The sequence below is a fragment of the Microcebus murinus genome, chromosome 31, assembly GCF_040939455.1.
Source record: "Microcebus murinus isolate Inina chromosome 31, M.murinus_Inina_mat1.0, whole genome shotgun sequence".
NCBI lineage: Eukaryota > Metazoa > Chordata > Mammalia > Primates > Cheirogaleidae > Microcebus > Microcebus murinus.
In genome coordinates, this window is record NC_134134.1 from 2,138,852 (window position 1) to 2,157,149 (window position 18,298).

Here is an 18,298-nt window from a genome sequence, read left to right on the forward strand (position 1 = left end):
TATTCAGGTCTGCCTCCATGGCTGCAGATAGGTGTGTCTCTCCCAAAGTCTCTGGATGAGCAGCACCACTCCCACTTTGTCACAGGGAACCATCGGTGACTCTGTGTATCCAAGATGGTTGACCCATGTTGCAGTCTGTATTCAGAACAATGGGTCCTTAAGTTTGTCAGCTGGATGAGAGCCTGAGTATTCTAAATGACCCTCCCAGATCTATTGTTCCACTAGAGTTTAACGACCTTCCATTTAAGTCCCCAAATTCAGATAATTGTGATTTTCCATGGATGGCTGCAAAATTTTTGTTGGTCTTTGGGAAAAAGTAAAATAAAACAAGTGTATCCTTCCCCTCCCACCATATAGCTGCTTTGCTCTCTTTATATATTTTAAATTTTTGATCTGTTCTATTTCAATTTTTATGATTTTTAGAATCAAAGGTTCAGAATGACATAGCAGCATTTCAATTTCTCTACATTCTCACCATACGTATGTATCTGCATATGCTTTTATTTATTTAAAAGTTCCCAATGTAATGGATGTGATGTGATATACTATTGTGATTTTGTTTTGCATTCCTCTAAAGATTAACAATTTTAAAATGCTTTCAAATTATGTTTGGCCATTAGTATATCTTCTTTGCAGAAATGCCAGATCAATCTATTGTCCATTTGTTAGTCAAGTTATTCATCTTTGTTTTTGAATTTTAATCATTGTTCATTTATTCACAATGTTAACTTCTATCAAATATGTGATTTGCATCTATTTTTACCCATTTTGCAGGAGGCATTTTTAGTCCACTAAGTTTTTCCTTTGTGCAGAAAATTTGAAGTGTGATACAATCCCATTTTTCTTCTACTTTTTCTTGATTATCTATTTGATGTTACATCTACTAAAACAGTACCAGGACCAATATCAGGATGTTTCTCTTATATTTTCTCTAAGACTTTTATACATGTATTTCTTATGTTTTAATATTTAATTTATTTAAGATATATTCTCTATAGTGCAAGGGAAGGTACCAACATCATTTTTTTCCTCTCATAAATATTCAGTTTTCTACCAAATTTATTGAAGTGACTCTTCTTTTTCATTGCATGGTCATTGCAATCTTGAGGAACCTATGTTTGGTCATGCACACAAGGTTTATTTCTGTGTTCTGTGTTCTTTTGTTTCATCTCATTGTCTTTGTGCCAGTAGCACATTTTTTTATTTCTGCTGATTTGTTTTCAAATCACAAAGTGCTATGCCTCCTGTTTGTATATCTAAAACAGTCTGGCTATTTATTGTTCCAAGACACTTTAGAATTTATTTTTATATATCTTCAAAACAAGTATGATAGGACTATTATAGACATTGAATTAAATTTGTATATCACTGTAGATAGTTTTGACATCTTAACAATTTTAAAACATCTGACCATTGAGCATGAATGCATTTAAGAGTGTTTAATTTTGACATATTTTTGTATTAGCCAGTTTCTGTATTGCTTTTGAGTTCTAGTTCCACTTCATTTTTGTTAAAAGGTATGTTTTTGTCAAAAGTTGTATGTTTTTAGGTTTCTTCAACTTGATAAGACTTAAGTGTCCTAACACCATTTATCATGTATGATGAAACCTTAGTGTATTCTGCTGCTTTTGACTGAAGAGCTCTGTAAATGTCTTTTACATCTTACTGGTCTATAATGTTTTTCCCATTATCTGTTTTCTTATTTATCTTCTGTCAAATTTTTCTATTCATCATTGAAAGTGAGGTCTTGCAGTCTCCTGTAACTAGTGTGTTGCTAGGTGTTTCTTGCCACACTTCTGTCCATACTTTGGTTCATATTTTTTAATATATTTAGAAGCACTGATATACAATATATATTTAAAAATATCTATGGTACAGTATGTACATTACATGTACATCATCTGTCTATGTGTATTCTTTGCCATAGATTTCTCCTAAATGACCCATTTTCTCATTATGAAAGTCTTTGTCTCTTCTGATGGTTTTTGACTTAAAGTGTATTTGCTTTAATTATTGCCACAATATCCTCCTCTTATTATTTATGTAGATTTTATGTAGATAATTTATGTAGATCCCCCTCTTATTATTTATGTAGATATTTATGTAGATTTATGTAAATTTTTACTTTCAACCAATTTGACTTTTTAGAGCTAAAAGAAGGCTTTTGTAGGTGGCATGTTATAGGGTTCTGTTTGTTTTTATTCATACATACATCTTATTTTTCATTAGAAAGGCTAAACCATTTATATTTAATGAAACTTCGGAAGGAAGAGTTTGCTGTTTTTTATTATTCAAAAACTGAAATTGAGAATTTGAAAGGAATTGCATTTAATCTGTAGATCAATTTGGACATCTACACAACATTAGGTCTTCTTCCCTTGAAGTAGAACGTATTCAAGAGTGTGTTTTTTATTTTCCTATATTTGTTAATTTTTCTGTGTTTCTTCTATTATTTATTTTCAGTTTCATTCCATTCTAGTTAAAAATTAAAGTGTGTAAAATAACAACTTTCTAATATTGGTTAAGACTTGTGGCAGAACAGGTAGTTTTTTAGGAAGAACGTTTTATGAGCTATCAAGAAGATTGTATATTCTACTATTATTTTGTAGAGTGTTTCCAATACACCTGTTAGGTCTAATTACTCTATAGTGTTGTCAAACCTTTTGTTTTCTTATTAATAATTTGACTAGTTTTCTTATTATTGAAAATGGAATATCAAAGTATCCTATTATTTTCCTGTCCAATTCTTGCTTAAATTCTGTCAATGCTATTTAAAATATACTTGAAAACCTTGATGTGAGATAAAGATAGATATCATATATATGTATTATTTTCATAAGCCCTCCGTGAATGACCACTTTTTATATTTAATGTCTTTGCCTAATATAATTTTAAACTCCACTGCTCTTAGATGCTAAATGTTTTCCTGATATATCTTGCTAGATATATCATTCAGATATATTCTGCCAGTTTTAGTCTGTTGTTCTCACCCGGTATGAAGTCAAGTCACTTTAGATAGAATATAGTTGGATTTTTTAAATCCCTTTATTTCACTGTGTCTTCTGACTCTAAACACTAGGACATAAATATTTACATAATTTTCTCAAGGGAAGGACTTACAATTTCTCTAATGTTAATTGTTTTATTTGACTTTGTCACTATCTTTTCTCTCTTTCCTTTCTTTCTGTTCTGCATTGTGCCTCACTGATTTTTAGTGACATATTTTGTTTCTTTGCCTGGCTTTCTTTTTTTATCTCTATAAACATTTCTTCTGATGTTCACTGTGAGAACTATGTAAAATCTTTTGAACTTGCAACTTATGTTAAATGGATAACTACTTAACTTTGGTTGCATACAAAAATTCTTAATCTTTATCTCTGCCCTCACCTTTATGATATTGATGTCAATAATTATATCTCTTTATATTGTATACAAATTAGCACATGGAAGTGATCATTGTTTTATTTTGCCTTTCAAATTTTATAGCATAATTAAATATTTTGCACCATCATGATGATAATGCAGAATATTATTCTTGATATGTGCATATTTTTTCCCAGAGAGTTATGTAGTTGTCATGGAAGATAGAAACCAGCCTTTGTAAAGGCTATAAAAAGACAGATGTGTGGACATGTGCCTATAGCTTCATTCTCTTTTGATAGGAAATTCAGGACATGGGATTTTTCTACTAAAGTGATAACTCACTATCAGCATGGAGGAAGGGCTATGATGGGTAAATGCAACAAAGTTTCCTTCCCCTTCCATGAGGTTTTTGGTGTTATTCTAATTTGGTTTTCTATGAATAATTACCAGTTATGATTTCTAAAAGAATTATAGTTGTCAGTATATTTTTAATTTCATACATCTATGATGGAAGTAATACCATGGTATTCTATTGTGCTTCATTGCTAATGTGCTTTCTATAGTTTTATATATTCAAATTGTGAAGTATATTCACCTGAGTCTAGTTAGTGAGATACTTTGTTATTTTCATTTCTTTCAGAATTGTCTTCAAATTGCACCAAAGACCTATTGGTAGAGCAGGGCATAAAAGATCCATTTCAGAAATCAATAATGAGACTATGTGGAAGCTGTGGCCTTGAAAATATACACTTAAATAGAGATTGGGAGTGTGTGGTTCAGTGTAAGAAGCATAAAGTATGTTCTGATAATCTTACCCAATGTTTGTCTACTTGCCATAGAAAAATCTTTAAATGCTATAAATGTATAAAAGTCTTTAGCATATCATCAAACATAAATAGACACAAGACAAGACATACTGGAGATAAAACTTTCAAACTTACTGAATGTGGCAAAATTTTTAATCACAGCTCTAATGTACCTGGACATAGGAAATTTCATACCACACAGAAACCCTACAAATGTGAAGAATGTGGCAAAGCCTTTACCCGTTGCACACACCTTACTCGACATAAAAGAATCCATACTGGTGAGAAACCCTACAAATGTGAAGAATGTGGCAAAGCCTTTACCTGGTGTACAAACCTTACTCTACATAAAAGAATTCACATGGGAGAGAAACCATACCAATGTGAAGAATGTGGCAAAGCCTTTACCCGTTGCACACACCTTACTCGACATAAAAGAATCCATACTGGTGAGAAACCCTACAAATGTGAAGAATGTGGCAAAGCCTTTACCTGGTGTACAAACCTTACTCTACATAAAAGAATTCACATGGGAGAGAAACCATACCAATGTGAAGAATGTGGAAAAGCCTTTACCCAGTGCATACACCTTACTCAACATAAAATAATTCATACAGGAGAGAAACCCTACAAATGTGAAGAATGTGGCAAAGCCTTTACCAGGTGCACACACCTTACTGAACATAAAAGAATTCATAGTGGAGAGAAACCCTACAAATGTGAAGAATGTGGCAAAGCCTTTACCAGGTGCACACACCTTACTGAACATAAAAGAATCCATACTGGTGAGAAACCCTACAAATGTGAAGAATGTGGCAAAGCCTTTGCCTGGTGTACAAAACTTACTCTACATAAAAGAATTCATACTGGAGAGAAACCCTACAAATGTGAAGAATGTGGCAAAGCCTTTACCCAGGGCATATACCTTACTAGACATAAAAGAATTCATACTGGAGAGAAACCCTACAAATGTGAAGAATGTGGCAAAGCCTTTACCCGGTGCACACACCTTACTGAACATAAAAGAATTCATACTGGAGAGAAACCCTACAAATGTGAGGAATGTGGCAAAGCCTTTACCCACTGCTCAACACTTACTACACATAAAAGAATTCATACTGGAAAGAAACACTAAAAATGTGTAGAATGTAGCAAAACAAAAATAGACTTCACTCTACATAAATGAATCCATACAGGAGAGAAACCATACAAATGTGAGGAATGTGGCAAAGCATTTTCCCAGTGCTCACACCTTAATCTATATAAACGAATTCATATCAGAGAAAATTTCTATGAATGTGAAAATGGTGGCAAAGTCTTTAATAACTGTTCACATCTTATTCCACATCAAAGAAATCATACTAGATAAAAGCAAGATAAATATGAGTATGTAAGTGCTTTACCAAAGTATTAGCCTTAAAATGCATAACAGTATTTAAAGTAAAAAATAATAATGTAGACGGGTGACAATATCTTTAGTTATAACAAAAATCTAATTGGACATGGGAGAACTTACACTGAAAGAAATGCTCCAATATTTTCTCCAACATTTCTCAACATCACAAAAATTTTAAGTGATGGAAATCTTACAAATATAATGAATGTGAAAAAATATTTATGCAAAAGATATATCTTAGAGATCAACAAACATTGATACTTAAAACTACCTTAATAAATTTCAGAATGCAATTAATCAAGAATCAAGTCTAAACATATATCAGAAGACTCACAGTGAAATACACTAATGCACTAACACATTCACACATTTCTTTAAACCGGATTGTTGATTATAGAGAACAACACATTTAAAATAGTTGATTTTTTTTTATGTCAGCTTTAAAAAAGAGAGAGATTTTGTGAGAGTTATAATTACATGTAAAATATACTCTCTTGTCAGGTTTTGGTGAAAATATAATAAAGTATAATTTTTTTGCTATTTTTGACAAGCAAATACTGATATTATTCAACTTTAAATACAGTAGATGGGATACTTTCATTCTTAGCGTGTATGTGAATGTGTGTGGTTAATCATAGCTACATCACATTTATTAGAAGTCTTTCTGTATTAGTAGGCATTATTCATGTACTTTTCCATGGAAAATTAAAAACACTGAAATGTAAGACTTATGAAATGGAGAGGTACTATGGAGTTTTATTATAACAAAGAGTATTTTAAGTGATGTATGATGTAGGTATACAGACTAATGTTCTTCTCATTATAATCAGAATGAAAAAATTACAATATTAAAAATAACTTGTTTTAGCATTGTACCTTATGATAATTAAATAGAATGAAATTTGGAATATTTTTAGACTACATGTAAACTGAATTTGTTTCATTAAATTAAAAATATTTTAATGTGTCAAACATGTTGTAGATTGAATGAAGTGTTATTTTGCACCAACATTAACCTATCCCATGTTACTCAAAGTTGGAGGTAATGGGTTGTAAAAATGTACTTTTGGGTTACACAGTACAAAGACATCATTTGTGATCCTTTTTATCAGTGGCTCTACTTTGAAGAATAATGTTTCCAAAGCTTTTATTTATTACATTAATAATTACATAGTTACTGTAATGCTTATAATAAAGATCTTGCACTTAGTGAAAAGCCATACATCTCTGAACACAGAATGACTAGTTGTTACATTCTATACTACATTTATCTTTCAACATGCAACCTGCCTGGCCAGTGAAACAGAAATAAGCATATTTTTTACTTATATTGAATCAAATATACTAGTATATCATGGTTAAGTTGAACTATAGTTGTAGTATATTTACAAAGTAAGTAATTATGTTTGTGTTAATGTGGATTTATACTTATTTTGAACAGAAAAGAAGAAACATTAGACAAAATGGGTAATTTCAAAAGTGTTGAGAATTTACTAGCAAACTAGAAACTTCAAAGATTCTGAAAGGAAATATTTTGTTCACTTTATGTTGAATTAATTGTTTAAAACCCTGAATTTTCTGAATTGGAACCTGCCCATGTAAATCCTCTGTTCTTACATGCTTATTGCTGATGCTAGGTCTACTATGTTATTTTATTATTTCAAAGTTCATTAAGTATTGTTTATATGACCTGATCTGCACTTACAACAAGGATCGTTATAAAACTTAATGGTGCTCATAAAATTACCTGAAGATGTAATTCCACAGTGTAGTAATTTCATTTTACTAATTACATTCTATATTTTTATTCTGATTTGGGAAGCATACTGAAAGCTCTTTTTGGTTACTGTTTCTTTTACTTTTGGTCATCGAACTAATCGATTTATTCACTTTAGCAGGCTACTTTGTTCAGGTAAACACTAAGAAGGATATATAAATTATGGAGTTGTTTTTATATTTAAATAGAAGAAATAAGTACAGGACAGTGTTAGATATGTTATAGATGCTTTATAATTAGCAGTCAATATTTCTGTGGGAGTGAGCTTGTGGCTCCAGAGAAGAGATTGAATATGTCCAGGGTAAAAAATAGTCACTGATTTGGTATGAGGACTGAAGGGACCTGCAGAACAACCAACTCTCGGGATTTAAAAGTGGAAATTCTGCTTTCATTTTCATAATTATCTCCAGTTTTTTGCCATTATTTTTATCTGCATTCCCTGCTACAACTGTATCTATGCCATTCTTCTTTCCACCTGTGCTTGGGCTACAATATTCTCACTGGTGTTCTCACCCCTGGCCAGGTCACACAGTACTTTAAGAGTTCTGATGAGAAGTTTAGAATTTTTTTAATTTCGTGAAAAAAAATGTAACTAGAGAGCTTGAGGTCATGTCAGCCTTGTCGATCATGACACGGGGACAGCTGAAGAGGACCTATGAAGAAGAATACAGAATGCTGAAGTCAATGTCTGTACCTGTAACATCTGTAAAACTCTTTCTTGCCATGATCTGCATAGTGAGCATGGTGGTAAGAATGTCTGATAACCAGACTTATCATTACTCAGATTATATTCCCATTATACCTTTAAATAAAATTGTCAATTGTCATTTCTTTCTTAGTATTTGGTAATTATTCTAATTGGCTTCCAGTTCCTTATGATTATTGTGGTCCAATGAAACTCAATGAGGAGGACACTATAATTAATAAATATGAAGTCGAAACAGAAGGCCCTCCCATATGTATTGGTAAAGGTATTCATTGTTTAAAACCTGCTACTCAAATCTAGCTAGTCACCTGCAACTCTACCAGTGATAAAACTAAAGCCTGGTTATTTCTTTTAACTGTCTCCTTTTTTTATGCTTCTGGACATACTAAATTTGCACCTATAGATGTACCCATCTGTAAGGAGGTAGTAATTTCTGACCCTAAAACCTGGGTACAATGGAGAAATTGTAAAAGTCACATGGGATGCATTCTTACTGGGTCACTTTCTTGAGGTTATGTATTAGACTGCAGTCCCCACAGACATCCTGCCTCATCTTACAAACTTAAAAAACTTCATTAGAACAAACCTGCCACCTCGATGTCTGTAAAACACACTAACTTTTAAAGTCATATTACATGGCTCAATTATGGTATGAGCACTCCAGCTCCTCATAGTTTAGATGGCCCTATTCATCAGCAACTGTGGAAATTATCAGCTGCTCTACACCCTTTGCAGGTCTGGATTTCCACAAGCATATTAGATATAAACAGCAGCTGAGAGTGGAATTTTTACCTAAACTCTACTTTTTATATTCAATCATGTTAAATTGCCCTACTTATTCATGATTGGACATACTATTTATGATGAACCTTCTTTCCTAGTGACTTGTAACAACTGTTTTTATTTTTACTGTATTGATTATTCCATAAAATTCAATCCTCATAAAGAAACACTTTATATTCTTAAAGCCAGAACAGGGCTGTGGTTACCTGTTAAAATGAATAGAGTTTGGCAGGAAACCCCAGCAAAGTTTGCTTTGGATAAACTACTTAACCACATTCCTAAATGTACAAAATCTTTTATTGGTCTATTAATAGCTATTTTGCGAATTATTGTTGTCACTGCATCTGCCGCCATGGCTGGTATAGCATTACAATAAACAGCTCAAACTACTGAATTTGTTCAAAATTGGCATTACAAATCAAATCAATTATAGTCCAATCAGAATCAAATTGACAGCAAATTGGCTGCTTAAGTGGCTGACTTACAACTAGCAGTCACCTTACTGGGAGACCAGGTCATAAGTCTGCAAAAGCAACTTAGGCTCTATTGTGATTGAAATATCACTCAATTTGTATTTCTCTCTCTCTCTCTCTCTCTCTCTCTCTCTCTCTCTCTCTCTCTCTCTCTCTCTCTCTGTGTGTGTTTGTGTGTATATACACACACATACATAATCAAACTGTATTTCCTTGGGAAAACATTAAAAAACATCTACTCCATCAAGAAAAATCTGACTGAACACTTTAGAAATTTACAACCAAATATATTTAATACTTTCAGTCACAAACTGAATTTGCTCTCTAAAGCTGACGTTTTTAATGACATCTTATCTTGTTTGGAGTCAGGTGATTCACTTTCTTATCTTAAAATCTATAAAAATTCCACCATAATAACTTCTGACATTATTTTAATCATTTACTTGTGCTTATTTATAGTCTGTCAAAAACTCCAAAAAAACAGCAGAGGACTGACACATTACCATGATAGACATACAACTGCATCAACTTATTTCTAATAAAAATAAAAAGGGGGAATTTCTTGGAAAAATATGTTTGAGTAATTTATTATATGTATCCAATAATGCCATTATTTTATTGTATCACCCTATGTTACTATATTAAATAAAGACAGAAACAGATGTTAGCAGGGTTTTGCCCTGAAGGAATGTGTGAACTCAATGGTTCACTTATCAGAAGCTGTTATCAAAGGTGAGCTTTCATGGCTCTGGTAGGGATGTTTCCCAGAAAGGCTTCCTTGTATCTCAAAATCTGTGAGCTTCCCTCTTTCCTTAAAAGACAAGGCAGGGCAAATATGACTCACAGGATGGGAGCCACTGACAATGAGTGCCCTTTGCCCAGAGTCATGCCCCTGTGTTCTAAACAATCTGTTTTATAATGATCTGTTCCCTGCTCTCTCCTGATCATCTACCTTTAAGTCCACAACAACTCAACCAAAAAAAAATAGGGTCACTATGCCTCTTTTGTTATACCTATGTTAATTGATGACTACCTCTTAAAACTTAGAAGTTAGTCCTTGAAAGACTTTGTACCTATTTTTCACCTAGATAGAATTGAAACCCTTTGAGAAGGATTTTGACCCCAACCCACTGTCTGCCATAGTAACTGTATTCACTGATATTTAAATATGTTACCCTGAAACCTAGTAATTAATATCTGTGATTATAAAAATCTATGTAAATCTAACCATGTTGCTAGACATTTATGGGGATATGTCTAGTCTCCTGGATAAGCCCACTGTTATATGTGATCTTTTTATATAAAACTGTAAACTGTACCTTAGTCTCTATATATTCTTTTATTCTATTTCCTATCAATTTTTTTATCCTCTGTGGTAACCCCTATCTAAGGTGACCTGGCTTGGTGGAGAAAAGCAACTGATCTCCTCATAGCTCTGCCTCAACTCCCCCCCCACACACATTCTATCCCACCTGGGATGTGAATCATCCCTTTGTCCAGCCTGTCAACACTGCATATGCAACTTGTTTCATTAGTCACTGAGTTGCTATGTCAGATGTCAGATTGTCTATCATGGTACCAAAGTGTTTGTTTTCAAGTAACACTTATTTTACTTAATAATGAACACAGAACATAAGAGTAATAATGTTGGTATACTGTTGTAATTGCTCTCTATTTTTATTTATTTATTATTAGATTTTTTTTAATTTCAGCATATAATGGGGGTAAAGATTTTAAGGTTTCAATAAATGCCCTTTCTCCCCTCCCCCCACAAGTCTGAGTCTCCAGCATGGCCATCCCCCAGATGGTGCACATCTCACTCATTATGTATGTATATACCCTCCCCCTCCCCCCTGCCCAATACTCTATTACCATAGCACCTATGTTTCCACTTAGGTACTGCTCAGTTAATACCAGTTTGCTGGTGAGTATATGTGGTGCTTGTTTTTCCATTCTTGGGATACTATATTTTTTCTTTCAAAAAAATATGAGAGTACAAACATTTTTATCACATTTAATATCTTTGTATCTCCCTAGCAAGGGTTAGAGGTACACCCTTCCCCTCCATGAGGGTCAAGGCATCCCTCATTTGTGGGTCTACCCCCAAACTCTTGAATCCCTGGTGAACACCACCACCATTTGAGCACCGTAGTGTTAATCATTCAGTACCAATTTGAAGGTGAGTACATGTGGAGCCCATTCTTCCAATCTTGTGTCACTTCACTTCAGATATGGGCTCACTCAACCCAGGAAAATATAAGTGGTGCTAGCTCATTGTCATTTCTTAAAATTGACTAATAGGTCATTAAAAACATATAGCAAATATTAATAATCCACTAATGAATTGATGGGCTCTTGGGTGTTTTTTATTTTTTTACTTTAAAATTGTAACATGCTCATTAATTTTATTTCATCAGTATTTGTATCTTCAGAGGTATAGGTTCTTATCAAATAATCAACAGGTGTCCTGAAAATTTCATCAAACTATAGGAGGCCCCTTTAAGAAAGCCCATGGAGGGGGTAAACTGTAATGCAGATTAAAGCTAATTACATATTAATTACACTTAGGATACCTTAGGTCACTTTGTAAATCTTATTATGCCTTGTCTGGGGAAACATTAGATTGATAAAGGATTCCCTCCTTCCTCAGGTTTAGAAGTGGCTCAGGGTAGAATTAAAGGTTGAGCAGCACCAAAATATAATGGCAGCCTTATCCATCTCCCCAGGTGTAGCAATTGCTGGAAACACCACCAAAACAGGGCACCATTGTCCCCAGAAGATCCAAGATCCTAACTATCTGCCTAAGATTTGTAAATCCTTTTGAAAGATTTTTAAAAGGTTATTTTTTAAGAAATACTTTTTTTTTGAGACAGAGTCTTGCTTTGTTGCCCAGGCTAGAGTGAGTGCCGTAGCGTCAACATAGCTCACAGCAACCTCAAACTCCTGGGCTCAAGCAATCCTCCTGCCTCAGCCTCCCGAGTAGCTGGGAATACAGGCATGCGCCACCATACCAGGCTAATTTTTTGTATATATATTAGTTGGCCAATTAATTTCTTTCCATTTCTAGTAGAGACGGGGGTCTCGCTCTTGCTCAGGCTGGTTTCAAACTCCTGACCTTGAGCAATCCACCCGCCTCGGCCTCCCAGAGTGCTAGGATTACAGGCGTGAGCCACTGCGCCTGGCTACAGTGCACTCTTTATTACAAATAGGGCTGTTTAGACTTCTTCCTTCTTCAAAGCTAATTATTAATTATCTAGATAACTTGTATGTGAAAGTTATGATTTGTTTACTTATATACAGTAACGACTTTATGTGTGCCTTTAAAATCTCTCAGTGGATTAGCACTAAACACATCACATTCTGCTTTAATTGAGTAATAAAAGGATTTTCTTTTAATTCTCTTTTAACTTTGTGGAGAGGTTTTCTTATTTGGAGACTCTTTACTTTTAGTATTTCCTGAACACTTTCCAGAATTAAAAATGCAACATAAACATAAAATGTGCCCACCACTTCTACATTTGAAGGGCTTTGAACACTAGATTCCTTTTTGAGCTTCCAGTCTGTAACCTGAAACTCTGCAGCACAGAGCTTCACTGTCCCCACATCTGCACACAGTAAGTTCTCTAGGCCTTTTTGGTGTCTACTGTCCCTCTAGAGCATACTTAGACCTGATTCCTGTGAATACACTCTCATAGGATAAAATAAGTAGTTCTATCCTTTCTCTAAATGCATCTCACATCTTTAGAACTGAAATGGTTTCAGAGACCATGGGGCTCAGACTCAAATGGGAACAAGATAATGCACTCTGGGTTGGACACATAAACTCCCTTTCAGCCTTCTCTTCTTGCCCAAATGCCAGGAAATGTGCAGTGAGTCCTACTGAATCCATGCCTTTCTAGGAGACCTAAACCTGCAGCTCTGAATTCTGAATCCAAAGTCTGAGGTTCCTCAGGATGCATTAGAGCAGGTTCCAAAGAAGAATTTCTCTTCCTGTTTTTCTCCCCTCCCTGTCAAAGCAAAGAATACACAAGTTTGATCAAACTAGACCTGGCCTGAACCTGGAATTCACAACACAGAGACATACATTGGACTGAGGATGTTCCAAAGTCTCAGGGGAGACATATGCTGCAGTGTAAGAGATCAACATGGACTTGTAAGTTGACTTTGAAAGGATCCTTTTGGGGTGAGTGTAGACAATGTTTTACATCTTGTGTAGTATTGTATTATAGTTGTATGTGAAGAATGGAAATGCTGGCACCACATCTAAATTTTTCTGTAAATTATTGCACACTTACTAGTCACCTTTTGTGGAATAATAAGGATTAAATCACACAATGTAAAGGCTTCTCCACAGTGCAACAAACCATACTTCTAATCAAATAGCACATGCTCAGTAGACATTGCATTATGCTGCTCTTCACTTTGGATATTAGGTATATGTTGTGATGAGTGTTGGGCAAAAGGCAGTATGTATGCTGTGCTTACTGTCTCTACCTGAGTGCTACTAATAATGGATTCAGGTTGACCAACAGCAGCACTAAAAGGGGACCTGACAAAGAACCCAAATAGTGTATACCTTCCACACTAGCCGACCACAATTCTGAGAGTGAGGCACACATTATCACATCATTTACATTCACATTGATGTTTCAGAGACAATTTTAAAGTAATTACCTCTCAACCCAGACTTTCAATTAGGATAACCTGGCTAGATTGAAGAAACACCATCACCTGCGTGTTGGGCTGGGTGGGAACATCCATGTGGTTTTAATTGTGCCCCACATAATTCTAATTTGATACCAAGGTCAAGCATTAGGACTTCTGCATATATTCATGTGAATTGAGTTTTGCCTCTGTTCCTGAAGAAAGTCACAGGTTCTGCTCTCTTGGGTTTGGTAGAAGCAGATCAGTGTGGTCCATATTTCCATTCCTGTTGCAGAAACTCCTGGCACCTGTAGCAGGGGGAGGTAACAGGAAGAAAAGACAGGAGAACCTCACATTATGGTCTCCATGAATGGGCTGATCATAGCTGACTCTTTACTGTGAGCAAGAAACAGTGAGTGTAGCCCTTCTGCATTTTAAGTTCCTCCTGCTTGTGAGTGTTGTAGAAACAAGGAAAGAAATTGTGCTGACTCCTTTCTGGGAAGTCTCAAGATTTAATTGTAATTGTTCTACACAATCTCACCTGAAAAGAAATTTGAAAGTAGGAGAAGAGGAAAAAGAAATGGCTTGTTTTCAGGTACGTGTTTCCCAGATTAGGGGTTGTGTCAACTCTTTCTCCTAGAATGTAATGTAGAACTTCAATTTTTTGAACTTGTAAACCTTTACTTCTTTCCTTCTGATGTGTATTCCTTATAAGTTTTGCAACTATATTTTTTTCTATTTCTTCTTATGATAGTCAAGGAGCTCTGGAAAATCCATCCTCCATATCTAACAGAGCCTGCTCTACAATCTCTCCCATAAGCTTCTTAATACAATAGCCAAGTTCTATAAGAAGCGTATGATATGTAATATTGAAAATATTCTCATTGTGACAGGTCCAGATAGAATAGTATGAATATCTGAGATTCCTACTGGGGATGGGATAGAGTCTTTGGATTTGAGTGAGTATGGGAAACATGTACTCTCAAAGTTTGATCTGGATGCTTCATCACTTCTCTGTAAAATATTATTAGGAAAATTGAGAAAGACGATAACATTGGTTGTCTAGGATAACCAGAAAATTATGGAAAAAAGAGAAAATAGAAGACTCGCTCTGTGTGATGCTACAGTATTTACATACATTATTAAAGATAACAAATCATGGAAAGTATCTGTATCTGAAATTGGCATATAACTTATGATTCTTCATTGTTACATATTGTTGGCCACTACCATCCCAGCAGTGGTTTGGTATCCTCCTCTGTGCAATGGTGCCTAATACCAATTTGTCCCTCTAAATTTATGTTAATTTCATTCAGTTGGTTAAGATGCTCTGACAGATTTTTCCCATATACAGTTAATTGTTTTCTGTGTTTTGTCTTTATCATTAAGTGTCTCATGGAGGTTTACTCACTGTTGTGAATGAACAATAACATTTAATCTGGAAGCTCCCCTTTCTTCTTATAGCTTGCTTTGAAAAATTAGGGCTATCATCTGTTCTGTTCGGATGAATTGAGATAAATTCAAAGTCTACCACTTTTAATGGATGTTGACAAAATACCCTCCTTAGGCAAGAAGCATTGTTATCAATAGTTTTATTATGTGACATGCAGAGATTCAGACCTCACCTCAGATCTACTGTATCAGACTCTGTATTTTGACAAAATCTCCAGTTCATGATTGTACTTGTTAAAGTTAGGTGATACTTTCTAACTCTGTATGTTTCTCTATGTGAGAAATATGCACAATCTATCGACATGATGTAAATAAAACACCAATAAATTTATATTACTTCTGTAAGGCCCTTAATTTTGTATTAGATACTTTGCCATCCAAAGAAGAATCATATGCACACAGATTCATACATCTTTTGGGATCTTCATTCCTGTGAAAAAGAGACTATATTAAATAATATCATTGTGCTGAAATATAACTTATTGGATAATTCCAGTCACTCAGATGTCAGAAACAACTCTCACAACTCATTTTCCTGGTAGTCAAATTAAGAACTCTCTATATGACCACTTGGGAAATATGTGTCTTTTTACAGGAGATGGTGACATTCAGGGATGTGGCTGTAGAATTCTCTGCAGAAGAGTGGGCATGCCTTGATAATGCTCAGCGGAATTTATATAGGGATGTGATGTTAGAGAACTACGGAAACCTGTTCTCCCTTGGTGAGGATCACTTATATACAGAATTCCTATTCCACATTAAGGCCATTATTTTATTTTTGTAGATAGTTTCTTAAAAGTTTCTACTTTACATGAATGAATTTTATATCCCTTCTTTTAAAGAAAATTTGAAGATTTTTGGTGTATTAAATAAAATCATTAGATGTCTCATGTTATCTTGAATGTTTCTCTTTCTTTGGGTGATATGTATATTTCACAGTAGATTAGTAGTTACTCTAGAAATCAGGGTATATCGTTGTTGCTTGCACCTTAGAATAGAATTTACACCTCTTATTTATGTGGTGCTAGTTGGAATTGGTGCTGTAGTCATAAATTAGAAGTAATTTTTTATTATTCTACAGTGTCTGTGAGAAAACAATATCTTGCAAAGGAATTTTCTAGAATCTTCTCTAATATTCTCTCTACTAAGGATAGTACTGCATTAGTAATTGGAAAGTTTTCAGCAAGAGTCATGTGAAATTTTTCTAATAAAACAGGTCTTGCCTTCTCAAAGCCAGAACTGATCACGTGCCTGGAGCAAAGAATAGAGCCCTGGATTATGAAGAAAGAGGAAACAACAGCTAAATATCCAGGTAGGTGAGATTTAGTGAAGCAGATTAACCAATGTTAGAGAGCCAAAGCTCAAGGACGAAGGCAGATATATAAAAGTGGGTTTGAATATTCTGCTCTTTTGGAAATGATTTTTAGAAGCCTGTGTATGTTTCTCTTTATCTCACAGACGGACATCTTCTGTCCAACACCCTTAAACTCTCTAAGAACTTTACCCATGCAGTGATCTTCCTTAGAATTCAGTGAGAGCCAAACTTCTTGTCTTGGATTATAAGGGACTACATTATCTATTAGCATTTCTATTGGTTAGGAGTTACGGGACTATCTGTGCATATTTTGAAGACCATGACATTAAACCATCTTTTGATAGCCTTTCGCTCTCCTGCCCTTTCTGGAGTACAGTGGCTGATCATAGCTCACTGCAACCGCAAATATAGGGACTCCAGGGATCCTACCACCTCTGTCTTCTAAGTAGCTAGAACAATGGACATGAGCTACCATGGCCAGCCATTTCTTAGGTGTTATTATTTTCTTGTAAAAATGGAGTCTCCTTATGTTGCTAGGGCTGCTATCAAGATCCTGGCCTCAAGTGATCCTTCCCCCTTGGCCTCCCAATGTGCTAGTATTATAGGTGTGATTCACCATGCCCAGCTCCATGTTTTAAGTTCTTTTTGATGCCTCATTACTGAAATGTATAAAGGGGAATAGTGGAGATATTGGGACTTGTTTCTGGAATGCCAGAAGCACTAAGGACACAAGTTCGTATTTTATGCATCATGATTTCCAATTCTTAGTTTCCAGAGGCAATCCTACAGAAAGTCAGACTCACTAATTTTGTACAAATGCATAGCCTCCTCCTAAATGTAAGAAAATCTAATGTTATTTCACTTGTAAATAGTCTTTTTCTTGTATAAAATAAGAGTAAATTTTCAACTTTATTATACCCAAATTCCCAAACTAATAATATTGTTCATTTTCCCTGCTCACCTTCCATTTAAATCTTTATTACATCTGGAGTTAGTTTTTGGGTATCCTATAAGAAACAATAGTCTGCTTTTATTCATTTGTTTTTGAGTATCCAGTTTTCCAGCACCAAGCATTGAAGAGCCAGACTTTCTGCATCGTGCATTGCTAGTGCCTAGATAAATGTTACTTGACCTTATATGTTTCGGTTTATTTCTGAGCTCTCCATTCTCCTCCATTGTTATTTGTGTTGTTTTTTATGCACCTATTTTGCTGTTTTTATTACTCCCACCTTAAAATTTAGTCTGAAATCAGAAAGTGCGATGCTGGAACCTTTTTCATTCTTTCTCATTATTGTATAGGGCTCATCAGTGGTATATGTGAGATCATACGAATATTAGAAGTTTTTGGTTAATACTGTCAAGTAATGCCCCTGGAATTCTGATAGGGAGTGCATTGAATGTATACATTGTTTTGGATAATATCATTCTATTCACTCATGTCATCTTCAATTTATTTTATTAATATCTTATAGTACTCAGGGGAAAGGGTTTTTTTTAACCACTTTAGTTAACTTTATTTCTTAGACATCTATTTTCTTGATGGTATTGTAAATGAGAGTGTTTTCCTTTTTCATTGTCTACTT

At 34.6% G+C, this 18,298-nt stretch overlaps 1 protein-coding gene across 1 annotated transcript in view; it reads left to right on the forward strand.

Annotated features, from left to right (window-relative positions):
• The first annotated feature begins 7,969 nt into the window (after window positions 1-7,969).
• The window catches only part of LOC109730340 (uncharacterized), a 140,139-nt gene continuing 129,810 nt past the window's right edge, over window positions 7,970-18,298 (forward strand). The window contains 3 exon segments of the mRNA XM_075998870.1: window positions 7,970-8,089; window positions 15,996-16,122; window positions 16,617-16,712. Of these exon segments, the coding sequence (XP_075854985.1) occupies window positions 7,970-8,089; window positions 15,996-16,122; window positions 16,617-16,712 (343 nt within the window).